Here is a 14,290-nt window from a genome sequence, read left to right on the forward strand (position 1 = left end):
TGCATCTACATCTTAGAATTTGACTGAGGACTAAAGGAGGGAGTGGATGTGATGGTCATTATAAAATCGAACTGCTGAATGGAGGGGGGCTGACCCTGCCGTGGTCCCATAGCAGCCACAAGCCTGGCACCCTTTTATCTGCCCATTCTGGGGAGCTGCTGACTTGTGAAGAAGGTAGGAGGGGGTCTGGAGCCTGGGGAGCCAGTGGTGAATCACTGACCCTTCACCATCCCCACGTGTTGGCATTAACTATAATGGCTGCAATAAAGAATCCGGGATTGGGGAAATGATTCCATCATCCCCGCAGGAGTCCCTGGGATGCAGCCAGGGAGAGAGAGAGAGAGAGATCAGCCATTACCCTGGGGAGTCATTCAGCTGGATATTGTGCCTTGCCCAAGGGGTGGGGGGAACAAGTAGAGGGGAGTGGCAGGGAGACCCTCTCTCATAACAGCTACAACAGCCACTATTTATTGAGCACCCACCATGAGCCTGATGCTTTATGTATCTTCTCCCTTTTTAGTGTGTCTGTGAGGGAGGCATGATTGTGCTATCATATACTCGCATGCCATGCCTCCCAAGACAACAACCTTACATTTATTGAGTGCTTAGCGTGGGTCAGGCACTGTCCTCGGTGCTGAACACGGAAGTCTGTTTAAATTCCTAAAACAATTTTTGGAGTTTGGTAATATGCTCATCTTCATTTCACAAATGAGAAAATTGAGGCACAAGGGGGTTGTGACATGTTCAAGGTCAAACTGCTAGTAAATGGCAGAGTCATCACTGATTGTGATTCATTACACTTAGCCACCATCCCCAGAGCCACTCTGCCTGCCTGCGCTGTCACCCCAGGAGGGCTTTGACCTTAGAATCCTGGGTTCAAATCCCACCACTTCCTCTCTCAGTGCTCTTGGTCAAGTCTTCCTACTTGTCTGACCTGTTTCCTCACCTGTAACTTCGAGGGGAACATTCTGCCTCTCGAAAATACTATGAGGATTAGAGATGATGAATTATTTTCTAAAGATTTTATTTATTTATTTGACAGACAGAGATCACAAGCAGGCGGAGAGGCAGGCAGAGAGAGAGGAGGAAGCAGGCCCACCACTGAGCAGAGAGCCCAATGTGGGACTCGATCCCAGGACCCCAGGACCATGACCTGAGCCGAAGGCAGAGGCTTTAACCCACTGAGCCACCCAGGTGCCCCAGAGATGATGAATTTAAGTGCTTGGTGAAGCTGGACATGCAATGGGTGCCCCTAAGAGTTTATTCCTTTTTCCTCTTTCTGTATAATATGAGTCACCTGGGGTTATGTCCCTAAGAGAAGACCCTGGGCACCAAGCATCGACGGGGAGAGGGCTTGCTCAAATACCTTCCCTAGCTTTTCTGGGCAACCCTGACATGGCTGACATGGAGCAGGAGCTGCCAAAGAGAGGCGCATTGCGGGGCCGGTTTAGAAGGCTCAGGCTGGGAGGGGGGATATAGAGAGGGAAATAAGGAATGCAAAAGAGTGAAAAATAAATACATGTGTCTGTCTGGAATGATCGAGGGCCCCAGGCTGGAGGCGGGAGAGGCGGGCGGCAGGCTGGGCTTAGCAGAATTGCTGCAGTAGCACTTCCAGAGCCTCACTCATTAGCCAAGCTGTGAATGGGCCTTACCTCCTAGCAGGCGCCCTCCTGGCCCAGAGAGTACCACCCAGCCCCGGAAAGGCCCCACCCAGAACCTCAGCAGGTCTGGGTCCCATCCCCTCACCAGCAGGGCATTCAAAAGAAGGCATCACCTTGAAGTGACGTCTGAGTCTTATCCTCTTGGCTCATATCCTGAGCTCCCAAGACTCCCTCTTGGGTCTTCTACCTCACCCCCTCCTTTCTGGAAAGGTTCAGATGGACCAGAAGGCTTTGCCCGCCTCCCCATCCAACCCTCCCCCACCCCACCCTCACCCCCCTCCTGTCCAGCCTCACGTCCCAAGCCCTGATTTCGTCAAATTGAACATGATGTCAAATTAGAGCCATCTCTGGGACAGGCCGAGAGAAGCTCCCAGTTTAATGAGGCAGCGTCGAAAATCAATAACTTAATTGCCGCTGTTTGATGGACTTTTATCCAATTTATACTCTCCCCAGCAGCCTACGTGCAGAGCGTGCAGAGCATGTGAAGTGTGTGTGTGTGTGTGTGTGTGTGTGTGTGTGTGTGTGTGTGTGTGTGTCTGGGGCAGGAGACTGTCTGGACACCCAGGGGGAGGGGCGAGGAGGGCACCAGGACCCACAGCCAACTATTAACCAAAGGGAAAGCTGGGCCTTGCCATCCTCCTGCCCCAGATCCAAAAGATACTGGCCTCTGAACCCCAGTGAACTTGGTTATCCTTCTGGGCTGCCCAACCCCCATCCTGTGGGGGGTGGTGAGGAGGGAGGGAAGAGAAGCAGAATTCTCTCAAGAAATCAGGAGGGGCAGGGGTGGGTAGAAAGACCCCTGTTTTGGGAGTCGGGTGCCTGGTTTCCAGTCCTGGCTCTAACTCTGACCGTGATGACTTAATTGGTGACGATGACCATTGCATCACAAGCTGAGACTGAGCCCCATCTGCACTGAGAATTTAAAGTGCATTCCCTCAACATCAAGAACCAAGGACTAGGATTATCCCCCATTTGCTAAAGAGGAAACGGATTCAGAGAGGCTGTCTTCCCTTGCCAGAGTCCTACAGCTGGGAGCCACCAAAGGAGATCTGAACCCAGATCTGACTCCATGGTCATGCTTGTTCCACAGGAAGCCCCCAGATCAGGAAGCGGGATGGGAGTCGGTGTGGGGATGAGGACTGTGAGGGGACTAGCTTCCATGACCTCCAGCTTGGATCTCCTCTCCTAGCTTCCCTGGGGTGGGGAGGACAAGCACAGCGGCCCCAGGTGACCCCCGTCTCGCTTGGTCCCCCGGGTCCAGGCACGTCGGTGATGCAGGTGATGGCCTCGGATGCGGATGACCCCACGTACGGCAGCAGCGCTCGGCTGGTGTACAGCGTGCTGGATGGCGAGCACCACTTCACCGTGGACCCCAAGACCGGTAAGGGGCGGGGCCGGGCCAGAGGGGCGGGGCCTGGGCAAGACCGAGGAGGGGCACGGAGGGGCGGGGCTAGAGGGTGGGGGTACTTCTGCTAGCAGCCTTCTAACCAGACATCGCTGAGGGTAGGACGGGACCGGAAGCCGCGTCTATCGTGTTCCAGGATCTCAGCGAGGAAAGGACCGCCAGGCAGAAAGAGACAAGGGCTGAGGAACAGAAAAAGATGGGGCTTGAGGGCGGCGGGGTGGGGAGGGTGAGGAGCGCCTGCCAGACTGGCAGAGAAACAAAAAGGCAGGATACATGGGCGCCCTGAAGGGGACTTCAGAGGTCCCACGTAAGCGACCCTCTTGTCCTTGGAGCTTAACTGAAGCAAGCGTGTCTGCAGCCCTTAGGGGTCAGCAGGTGAAGGGCACCTTTTCAGCAGTTGTGAAAGCTCTGTTCAAAGGGCAGTTGTTAAGGGTCTGATGGAAAGAGATAGAGACAGGGGAGAATGGCTTGTTGGCTTCTTTTCCCTCCCCCAACACCACCGAACACAGTCCTCACTTCACTTTCTCTGAGGTTAGAGCCTGATTACGTCTCTGAGAGGCCCTGCCAGAGTGGCAGGGAGGGCAGAGCAGGACATGAGGCTCAGAGAAGTGAAGTGCCTCACAGAGGTTGCACAGCTGGGCGTGGCTGCCGAGGCCAAGGAAGGTGTTCTCCCTGTCCCTGAGATGGGAGGGGCAGGCCAGGAGTGAGGGCTCACGGGAGACCGCACACCACACAATGTTTATCAGATGCTGTTCTGGGGCTCACAGTCCATTGGGGGCAGGGGCGACAGGCACATGCATGGGCCATCGGGATGCAAAGTTCTGGGAGGTGGAAGGAGCTGATCTCCAAAGGATAAGAAGGTGTTGGCCAGACCCAGATGGGGACTCAGAGACAGGCATTCCAGGCAGAGGGCATTGTGCTGGCAAAACTAGGAGGGAAGAACACCCTGAGGCATGAGGGGAATTGTAAGCAACCCAGGACTGGGAAATGCAGGAGGCCTGAGATGGGATCAGGGCTGGCTGGTAGGGGCCCAACTGGGCCCAGGAGAAGTGAGGCTTAAGACCTTGGATTTTATTCTAAAGGTAATGGGGGAATTTTTTTCCAAGGGTAATGGGGGTAAAAGGTAGTTCTAAGGATTATTCTAAAGGTAATGGTGTGTGTGTGCGTGGTGGATCTGTGTTTCGGGTTTTTGTTTGTGTATTTGATTTTTTGGGGTGGGGGATTGAGGATTCCAGACTATGAGCACAGTTATAATTGTACTATCTTACACAAATATCTTTGTCATTTTTTTCTCCTTGCAAAAGTAATATATTTTGGAAATTCAATCATTAAATGTTAAAAGAGGGAGAGAAAGAAAAAAAGGAAGATGCTTCCCACCCTCATCCCCTAATTACAGCCCCAGAGGTAGCCACTTGATATATATATCCTATGAGATCTTGGACTCATGCACTTAAAAAAATATTAAGTTTCTAAAAATAAATAACATATTTCAAGGTTCGAAATTTAAAAAGTAATCCAAACAGATATTTAGTGGAAATTCTTCACCCCTTCCCGTCCCCCAGCCACCCAGTTTGGGTCCCCAAGGCAACCAATGTAATTTTCTTGCGTATCCTTCCAGAGCTATTCTATGCATGTACAAGAAAATAGGTACATGTATTTGTTTTATTTTTTTTTTACACAAATGGTAGCTATAAACACACACTATATACACTGCTTGCCTTTTTCACTTTACAATACATCTTGAAGATTATTTTATATCAGTACATAAAGAGCTTCCTCATTCTTTTATTTAACAGCTGTTGTGGATACACTAAAATTTATTTCACCAGTCCCCTATTGATGGACATTTACGCTGTTTCCAATCTTTTGCTACAACAAGCAATGCTACAGTGAATAACCTCATACATATATCATTTTGTGCTTGTGTGAGTGTATCTGCAGGATAATTTTCGGGAAGAGGAAAAGCTGGGTCAAAGAGCACATGCATTTGGAATCCGGATAGATAATGCCGAAATGTACCAGATTACACTCCCGAGAGCCACATAGGAAGGCACCTGTTCCCCTCCTCCTCTCCAACATTTTGGGTTCATTGATGACTTTTAGGCAAGGAAGTGACATGCTCGGGTTTTCATTTTAACAAGATCCCTCGGGCTGCTCTCTTTAGCATGGCTCAGAGACAGGAATTGAGTTCAGGGAGACTCAGTAGCCTAGGGTGCCCAGCAGAGAGCCCCAAATGACAAACACCAAGGCCTGCGCCCTTCCCCGACCCCCACCCAGACTCCTGAACCTGCTCCATCTAGTTAGGGAGCCAGAGATGACACAGGATTGGTGGCGAGGGTTAGCTGAGATGCTGAGGAGGGAGAATGAGAGATGACAGTGAGGTCCTACCAAGGGCAAACCTTGGGGGTAGGGAACTGGACTGAGGGAAGAGTCTGGGGGTTCCCAACTTTGGGGCCTGGGATGGGAAGGGGCACCATCCACAGAAACAGAAGGAGGAGTGTCGATTAAGAAAACTAGGACCAAAAGAATTAGTGAATGTGCCCTGGGATCTGGTGCAGAGCTAATTCATTCCATTTTAACCGAAGTGCCTTTAAGAGGAGAGAGGAGAAGGAAAGAAACATCTGGAACATCTAGCAGGCTGTCTGAAATATGGGCCTGGAGCTCTCTTCATAGCAGGGGCTCCTTAAACTTTGGTTTCCCACGTGCACAAGAAGGATAATAATTCCCATCACAAGTGACTGTTGTGAGGATCCAACAGGAGAGTTCCTTCCTTCATTCAACAACTCTTCAGCCAGTGCCTCCTACGTACCTGGCTCTGTTCTAGGCTCTAAGCATATGGCAGGAAGCAAATCCCTACCCTCACAGAGCTTTAATTCAAGTAGGGAATACAGAAATGCAGAAAATAAGCCTATCCAGGTATAACATAACATCATAGCAACAAGTGCAAGGAAGACACAGAAAGCAGGATAAAGGGGTAGACCTCGAAGAAGAAATCAGGACGGGCCTTTCTAGGGAGGTGATCTTGGACAGAGACATGAGTGAAGGGAGCGTATAAGCCCCCTCGGTATCCCAGAAGGAAGGCGCAGGCCAAGGGAACAGCGAGGGTACAAAGTGCCGGGCGCAATCCTTGGTACCTCCTGGCAAGCCAAGGGGCTGCTGTTGCCTGTTGCTACTGATGCCTTCATTCATTCAGCCGGAGGAGGGGGCCCTTCGAGTTGATTCCCCTTCCTGAAAGGGAGGAAGAGACAGAAATAAGGGAGGGGCCAGGACTGAGTCTGGGAGATGGCAGGGGTGAGCAGATGGGGGACCAGACTTCAAGCGAGTGAAGAGGACGGCCGGGTTCTCAGAAAAAGCATCCCCCGCTGCAAGGAGGCAGGAAGAGGGTGGCACGTGGGAGGCCTCAGAGAGCCCAGGAGGGCAGGAACCGTTCTCAGGCCAGAGAATGGGCACCAGACAAGGCAGGTGAAGCAGTGCAGATGAGGTCCTTGTCCTAGGGTCCTTCACTTTCTCAGTCTGAGAGGGTCTTTGCTGACACCTCCCAGGAAGGACCAGATTTTTCCTCCCCTTGGCTTCAGCCCCACTGCAGGAGCCGCCCTGGTGCCATTCCCAGCCCCAGCTCCATTTCCCCAGCCAGGAATATTCCGCTGATGCGGGTCTATATTTAGCAGCTGCTGCGAGGTACAGTCTGTTCTCGCTGTGCAGATAGCAGGGAGCAGAGCCGGAACGGGCCCTGAGAGGAAGGTGTGAGGGAGAGGAGGAGGCGGGGCTCCGTGGGGCCGAGTGCCAGAGGAGGAATTAACTTGTGTGTTTTAAAGGCCAGGCCTGCCAGCAAGCCCCCCACAGGGGCGACAGGGATGGCATTTGCGGGCTAATGAGGCATCACTTGGGCTCCAGGGCCCCTTCTGCAGAATCTGGAAGGGACAGCAGGGGTGGCGAGGATAACAGCTGGAACTGAGGGTGATGGGTGAGGACAAGGCTGCGGGGAGCCCTGGCCAGGTTCTGACTTTCAGCCCCCGCCCACCTCCACTCCCGCAAGACTAGAAAGGCACGCTCGGAGACTCCAAGTTATCTGCTGAGAATTCTCAACTGGGCCAGAGATGTCTGTTTTCCTGGGATGAATGAAACAAACCTTTGCTGAGCACCTTCTAAGTCCCAGATCCTGGGGTCAGGATAATAACCAGATCTGGTTTCTGCCCCCACGGGGCTTTTGTTCCAACAGAGAAGCCAGAAACAAATGACACCCAGCCTGTGAGAGGGGAGACAGAGGGTCTGTGGCAGTAGGTCAGGCAGTCCAAGTGTTTACTGAACACCTACAACATGCCAGACCCTCTAGGTAAGATGATGGACAAGGCCAGTAGGATTGGGTACCCGATCCAGGACTTGGGGAGGGAGGGAGCATCATGGCATCCCCAGAACGTGAGACCTGCCGCTGGAAACCTTGTCTCATTTAGTTCCCTTAAAAGCCTTCCAACTGGGTAGCCCCATTTTATAGAATAGGAAACGGAGGCTCAGACGCACTCAAGAACTTGCCCAAGGTCAGATAGCATGTACGTGGTGGAAAGAAGAACCTAAACCAGTCAGTCTGACCCCCAAATCCCTCCTTTCTGCACAGCCTCAAATCTGACTCCATGCCCCTACTCACAGTACTTCCTCAGTAAGCGTCTGATAAGTGAGTGAATGAAACGATTTGCAGGGCCAGAGCTTCCAAGAACAATTGCAGGGGCCGATGTGAGAATTTTACCTCAGAGCCGAGAGAAAAGCACCAGCCCCCAGGGTGCTCCTCCCTGCATCAGGAGGTGGAGTGGGGAGCAGAAAGTAGCAGATAACAGAAGATGCCATTGATCCCTCCCACCCCGCTAGGTAAAGTGACTTTGCCATGGCTCCTATCAAGAGGTGGAGTCTAGATGGGTGCCTGGCTGGCTGAGTTGATAGAGATTGGACTCTATCTCTCAATGTCATGAGTTCAAACCTTATGTTGGGCATGGAGCTTACTTAAAGAGAGAGAAGTGGAGTCTTGAATCTGGAGCAGAAATTATGTTCTGCCAAGTCCCAGGTTAGGCCTTAAGAGGCCTTGCAATCCTCACTCTTCTCTCCCAAGACCACCATCTAAGGAAACGCGCCCAGCCTGCTGAAGACCGGACATGCTCCCCCTCACAGCCGGGACCACCTGCCAGACCTATGAGCCAGGCCCCGCTGGGCCTCTGGCCAGAGGAGCCTCTAGGGAAATGTGGCTGCATGAGCGAGCCCAGGAGAGGGACAGTCCAGAGAACATGATTTCTCCATCAGATATCTACTGCTCTTTGACAAACTGCCCCTGAACACGGCGACTTAACACAGCAACAGTTTTTTCTTGTCATAATCCCGTGGGTTGGCCGCACAGTTCTTTTTGCAAGGGTCACTCATGGGGCGACAGTCAGCTGGCAGGTCTGCTAGGACGGCCAGTGTGGCTGGGCCCCTCCCTCCGTGTGGCCATCCGCCTGGGGGCTTTTTCTCAGCACAGTGGTCTCGAGGCTCCAAGAGGACAGGCCCTAGCACACAAGGGCTTATCAAGCCTCTGCTTTTTGTCCTGCTTGCTGATGTCCCATTGGCCAAAGCAAGTTTGCAGGACCAAGGCCTGAATCAGTATGAGAGGGGGTGACCCAAGAGTGTGCCTAACCGCAGGTGTGCTCTATTGGGAGCTGTCGTCATCCCAGGCTGTCACTGGGTGTGATCCCAGGGCCGGGTCCAGAGGCAGCAGGGCCCCCGGGTACCCACCTCCTAGTCTCCCAGCAGTGGCCCCTGATCGTCTACAAGGCTTCATGGCTAGTTGCCAGGTGAAAAGAGGTTGGTGGCCCTACTTCCTCCAGAGCTAGAAGTGGCAGTGACAGCAAGGAGGCAGCCCCATGAGCAGGGTTCCTCCCCCACAGGGGTGGACCTCAGCCAGAACCCGGCTCCAAGCCCCATTCACCAGCTTCTGGTGCACAAGCTCACAGACGCACGGTGGCCCCAAATCCCAGCACTGCCTCTACAGTCCGTGAGGTCCTGGAGGCCAAGGACATGTGCAAAGCTTAGGGATGCAGGAGGGGCTCCACTGGTTGGCTCCCTCCCAGCCCTTCTGACTGGTTCACTCAGGGAGCCCCCATCTCTGGCCTGGTGCCTGCTCCACCGTCAGTGGGCCTGTCTGCCCTCCTTTTCTCCCTCCACCGTCTTTCTTCCCTCTTTCCTGACTCTGGGCCTCCCTGCTGTCTGTGAGAAGGGCTGTTTACTCAGTCTCTATTGTTCTCTGCCTTCCTTTCTCCCCTTGATTCTTTCTCTCAGTTCTTTTCTCTCCCGGTTCATGGGTCTCCACGTCTCTGGAGCTCTGTTCCTCTCTCTCACCATCCCCTCCTGAGTACGCATTTCTCTCTGGCTTGACCACTCCCCTCTCTCCTTCTCTCTCTCCCGGCTCTTTAGGTCTCCCTTGCTCTCTGTCCCCACTCCAGGGCTGCAAAGCCTCAGCTGACAGACCAGCAGAGGCCTGGGCCCAGCCCCATCGCCAGAAGGGTGCCCCGTTCACAGTCAGTGTTGGGGCAGCTCAAGGAGGGCCTGTTGTGCCCAGAACCGAGACTGGTGTGGAACACGCTGCTACTGGCAGGTGGCAGGTAGCGTTATTCCTCCTGAAACTCCCATAGTGCTGGGGTTGATCGTTCCTGTTCTATATGGAGGCACTGCAGTTGTCCCATTTTCCAGAGAAGGAAACTGAGGTTCAGAAGAAGGGACTTGCTCAAGATCACATGGCCAAAAAAAGGGTAGAGCTGGGATTTATCCCAAGTTCATGGGCTTCCAAGACTCCTCCATCCTTGCGAAGGTCACCCTCAGGAAAGGAAGGGTCAGCGGGGAGCCCGTAGAGGGGTCTCAGAGGCCACCGATGGAGGGTCTGTGCGACTCTTCATTAGACAGACTACACATTTTCCATATCTCCATGTGATGCCACAAAAGCAGGACCACTTCCTAGATGCCCTGCCTCCAGCCCCCCCAGCTACACATACAGATACACACATACACGCACACACCGCAGCGTCTCCCCTCATTCTAGCGCCTCTATTGGAGTCTGGGGGCTGTTTGGAGACATCAGGAGTTGGAGATTGGGTTTTATGGGGCGCATCATGGGGCTGCTGGTGCATGACTCCACCTGGCGTGCTGGCCCCGGGCACCACCTGTCACCACCTGGTACTCGGCAGGTTGGAGTGAGTAGCGGGGGAGGCTCTGAATGCCTCATCGACTCTCCTCTCCACCTCGGTCTCCCACTGGCAGGGAGACAAGAAGCTCGGCCTTCCACTCGGCAGAATTAATCTTGCGGTCACCCCCCCCGCCACGTTCCTGCTGCCCCTGCCCCTCTTGCATCAACAGCTTGAAGGCCTGTCTGATCAGTGATTAGCTAGTGCCTGGACAGAGAATCTAGGGCTGGGCCAGGGCCCCGGGACCCCAAGGGCTGGGGGCCGACTCCAACATGGAGAAGGGAGTGTGAAAATAAGTGTGCACTCAGCTGTGAGCGTGCACGTGTGTGAGTTCATGTGTGTTCTTATGTATGTACTATATAAGTGTGCAAGCCATACCTAGAGTATGCATATAGGTGAGTGTGACACCAGAGTGAGTGTGCATGAGTGTGGGTGTGCATCTCGTTCACCATGTTAACACTCAAAGCCAAGATGCTGCTCCATGCCTGGCTCTGCTGAGAGCCACTGACAGAGAGAGGAAAGAGCGGATCTCTCTGAGCAGGTATGAGTGTGCGCCAGCGTGCATGAGTGTGCGTCAGCGTGCGTGAGCGTGCATCGCGTGCATGGGGCTGCTGAGCCTGCATCCGCATCGTCCCCACACCCATGTCTTTGACATTCCCCTCCTGAACTTGCCTGAGGCCCGCCTCTGCTTGCGGAGTGGTCCATGTGTCTGCTGGCAGCCTCGAGGGGAGATCCCTGGCCTCACTCTCACTCACCCACAGGTGTGATCCGGACGGCTGTGCCCGACCTTGACCGCGAGAGCCAGGAGCGCTACGAAGTGGTCATCCAGGCCACAGACATGGCGGGCCAGCTGGGCGGCCTCTCTGGCTCCACGACCGTCACCATCGTGGTCACTGATGTCAATGACAACCCACCCCGTTTCCCTCAGAGTAAGTGGGGCCTTCCCAGAAGGCAAGGGATGCATCTGGTAGACCCCCAGCTCCCCTTGCATCGGGCTTCCATGGCGAGGGTACCGTGGGCGTCTGTTCATCCTTCCAGCCGCCCACCAAGCTCATGCTTCCCTTTAGGTGTCCACCGAAGAGGGATTTGAATCTGTCTATCCACCCAAGTCACCCATTTCCCTCCAGTGCCCCTCCTATCATGCTTCTTGCAGAGGAAGTCCTCAAAGTTGTCTGGTTTTCCACACAGCTAAGTAACACGGTTACCAACCACCCTCACCTTGCTTCCTGCCACGGGGGAGCCCCCGGTTGTCCCACCTCCTCCAGCCCCTCACTGGGCCCGCACACACCCTACTCCTGCTTAGTCTATGTGACCTGCCCCTGACCCAAGCTTGCAAAGGGAAGGGCTGGGGGCTGGGCAAGGGGTTGGGGGGGAGACACAGGGATGTAGACAGAGGCTGTGGCCAGACCCAGGCCAAGGCCCGCCCATGCTGCACGGAGAAGCTGGGTGGGGGTGGGGGCTGGAGTGACAGGTTTGCCCCCCCACCCCGGATTAGCCTGGAAGGCAGGGTGCTGTGCTTCTGAATTAGGAGGTCTTTCCACTCTCTGCCTCTCCTGGAACAACAGGGGACTGGGGCTGGTTCTCTGGCTGAGTCCCCCACCTCCCGGTCAACCAGCCCCTCTGTCCAGCCTTGGGCCCAGAGCCGCGCCGGGAAGCCGGGAAGCCGCCAAAGCTGGCAGAGACTAAATGCCGCAGGGAGCCGGGCTGATCCCTATCGGGGAGTCATTACTCGAGGTCTGCTGCTCTCACATTAGGCCCGCCACAGGGGACTGACCCCCGAGAGATAAGGGAATCCAATCCCTTAGCTGAGAGCGCACCATCATCGGGGCCTAGCGCCTCAGCCCGGGCTCTGGGCGGGGTGGGCGGAAACGCCAGCCAGCTCTGAGTTGCCAGGCAGCCGGGGGCAGAGCCGGCCCCTACTTGCACGTGGAGTGGGGAGCTTTGGGGCACCGCGTAGAGGGGTGGGGCCCACCTGGGCTTCTGTCCAGTTGTGTGAGGCTCTGTGCCGGCTCTGAGGGGGAAGCAGTGGGGCAAAGCAGAGAAGAGGGACCCTGGCCCCGGGAAGATTCTTGTTTGTTCCTTCATTGATTCGTTCCCTCTTTATCTTTAACACTTCTTTATTGTGAAATACGCACGCCAGCAGAAGGCTGGAGAGTAAAAATGTCCAGTTTGACAACTAATTATAAAGCGAACCCTCCTGGAGACCACACTCCTGGACCCCAGCAGCCTCCACGTGCCTTTCCTGAGCGCAACTGTCCCCCACACCCCCTCTTCCAGGGTTAACCATGATCCGCTATTGTGACCGCCGCCTCCTTGCCTTAGAGTCAGTTTACCTGCATCCGCATCACCGAGCCCTATAGCTTAATTTCACCTGGTTGTTTAACCTTAGATGAGCAGACTCATACCATATAACCTCTTTGTGTCTTGCTTTTTTTTTTTCCTCTTAAAATTATGTTCATGAAATCATAGGTTGTTGCTCGTTGCGTAATGCGTTCATCTTCATGGCTGCACGGTGTCCATCGTTTATCTGTTCTGTGTTGATAAACGGTTGGTTTGTTTCCGGTTTGAAGCTATGATGAAGGACACTGCTCTGAACGTTGCTGCACCTTGCAAACGTCTCCAAGTGCTGGTTTGCACGCATATCTCCGGTGTATATACACACTGGAACAGGATGGCCGGCTCGTGGGATATACTCAGCTTCAGCTTTACTAAACAAAAGCCCAGCTGTGCGCCCCCCATGGAAAAAAATGCACGTGTCCATTGTAGCCCATCCTCACCAACACTTGCTATTGTCAGACTCTTTAATCTGTGTTAACCCAGTGAGCGTAGACCTATGGTCCTTTGTATTCATTCACTCCCTAGTCACTCACACATTTCATTTATGCGACAGTCTGGTGTTCTGCCAAGCTTGGAGAATGCCTGATGAATAAGAGATGTGGTTCCTGCCTTCCAGGAGCTCACACCAGGGACAGAGGAGACAGGAGAGAGCAGGGACAGAAGAAGCAGAAACTGATAGGGAAAGGCAGGAATCCTTAACAATGGGATAAGCTTGGTGGCCCTGGAGCACAAGACCGGAGCCTGGAGGTCAGTCTGAGAAGGCTCCCTGGTGGAGGGAACGTTCTGTGAGACTAAAGGAAGGGTAGGAATTGGGGAGGGCACAGCAGAAAGGAGAATAAAGAGAGAGAATGCCTAGAGATGAGGAATTATAAGGACCTTAGGCAGGCTGGGGTCAGGGAGAGGGAGGCTGAGGCTGCGGACGTCAGCAGAGACCAGGCAGCAAGCATCCTGAAGAGCAGGCCAGAAGGCTGGAGGGCTCCATCGCAGAGCAGCGGGGAGCTATGGAAGGGAGTCCAGTCGGGAAGTGGCACAGTCCACGTGATTTGGAAAGAGCCGCTCTGGCTGCCGTGTGAGAATGATTCAGAGGCCACCGCTCCACAGAAGGGGTATCCAGACCTTGGGGAATGCAAGAGGCACATCCTGAGCTCCACAGGCCCTGCGTCACCTGCACAGGCCCCTCACAGAGCAAATCACCCTCATCTCGACCTCAGCTCTGGGAGAGGCGGGTACTGTCTGTGTCCCATCGGACCTCATTCCCTCGCATTTCTGCTCTGCTTCTCCTCTCTAGCCACAGTGGAAGTCTTGCCATTCTTCAAACATACTGGGCATTGCACCCACCCCAGAGCCTTTGCACCTGCTGTCGCTTCTGCCTGGAATGCTCTTTCCCACAAATCTGCTTGGCTTACTCTCTCACCTCCTTCAGGCTTTTGCAAAAATGTCATCCTTAATTACCCAATCTAAAACTGCACACACGCCCTCATTGGCTTTCCCCAGGCCCTTTCCCTTACTTTATTTTCCTCCAAAGTACCTATCACCATTTGATACACCACATATTTTACTGATGTGATTGTTTGTGTCTTTCTCTGCCTGGTAAGAGGAAAGCCCTGTGAGAACTGGGATTTGGGTCTGTTCTGCTTGTTACTATGACCCCGGTGCCCAAACTGCACCTGGAACACCATAGATGCTTAATA

The 14,290-nt window shown here is 53.9% G+C and overlaps 1 protein-coding gene across 1 annotated transcript in view; it reads left to right on the plus strand.

Moving 5' to 3' along the window:
- Positions 1-14,290, plus strand: part of CDH22 (cadherin 22) — a 119,001-nt gene that overhangs the window by 70,766 nt on the left and 33,945 nt on the right. Inside the window, exons 4-5 of the mRNA XM_032838589.1 lie at positions 2,923-3,042; positions 11,024-11,191. Of these exons, the coding sequence (XP_032694480.1) occupies positions 2,923-3,042; positions 11,024-11,191 (288 nt within the window). The remainder of the gene's footprint in view (positions 1-2,922; positions 3,043-11,023; positions 11,192-14,290) is intronic.

This window comes from Lontra canadensis, unplaced genomic scaffold, assembly GCF_010015895.1.
Source record: "Lontra canadensis isolate GAN:19392208 unplaced genomic scaffold, GSC_riverotter_1.0 scaffold105, whole genome shotgun sequence".
Lineage (NCBI taxonomy): Eukaryota > Metazoa > Chordata > Mammalia > Carnivora > Mustelidae > Lontra > Lontra canadensis.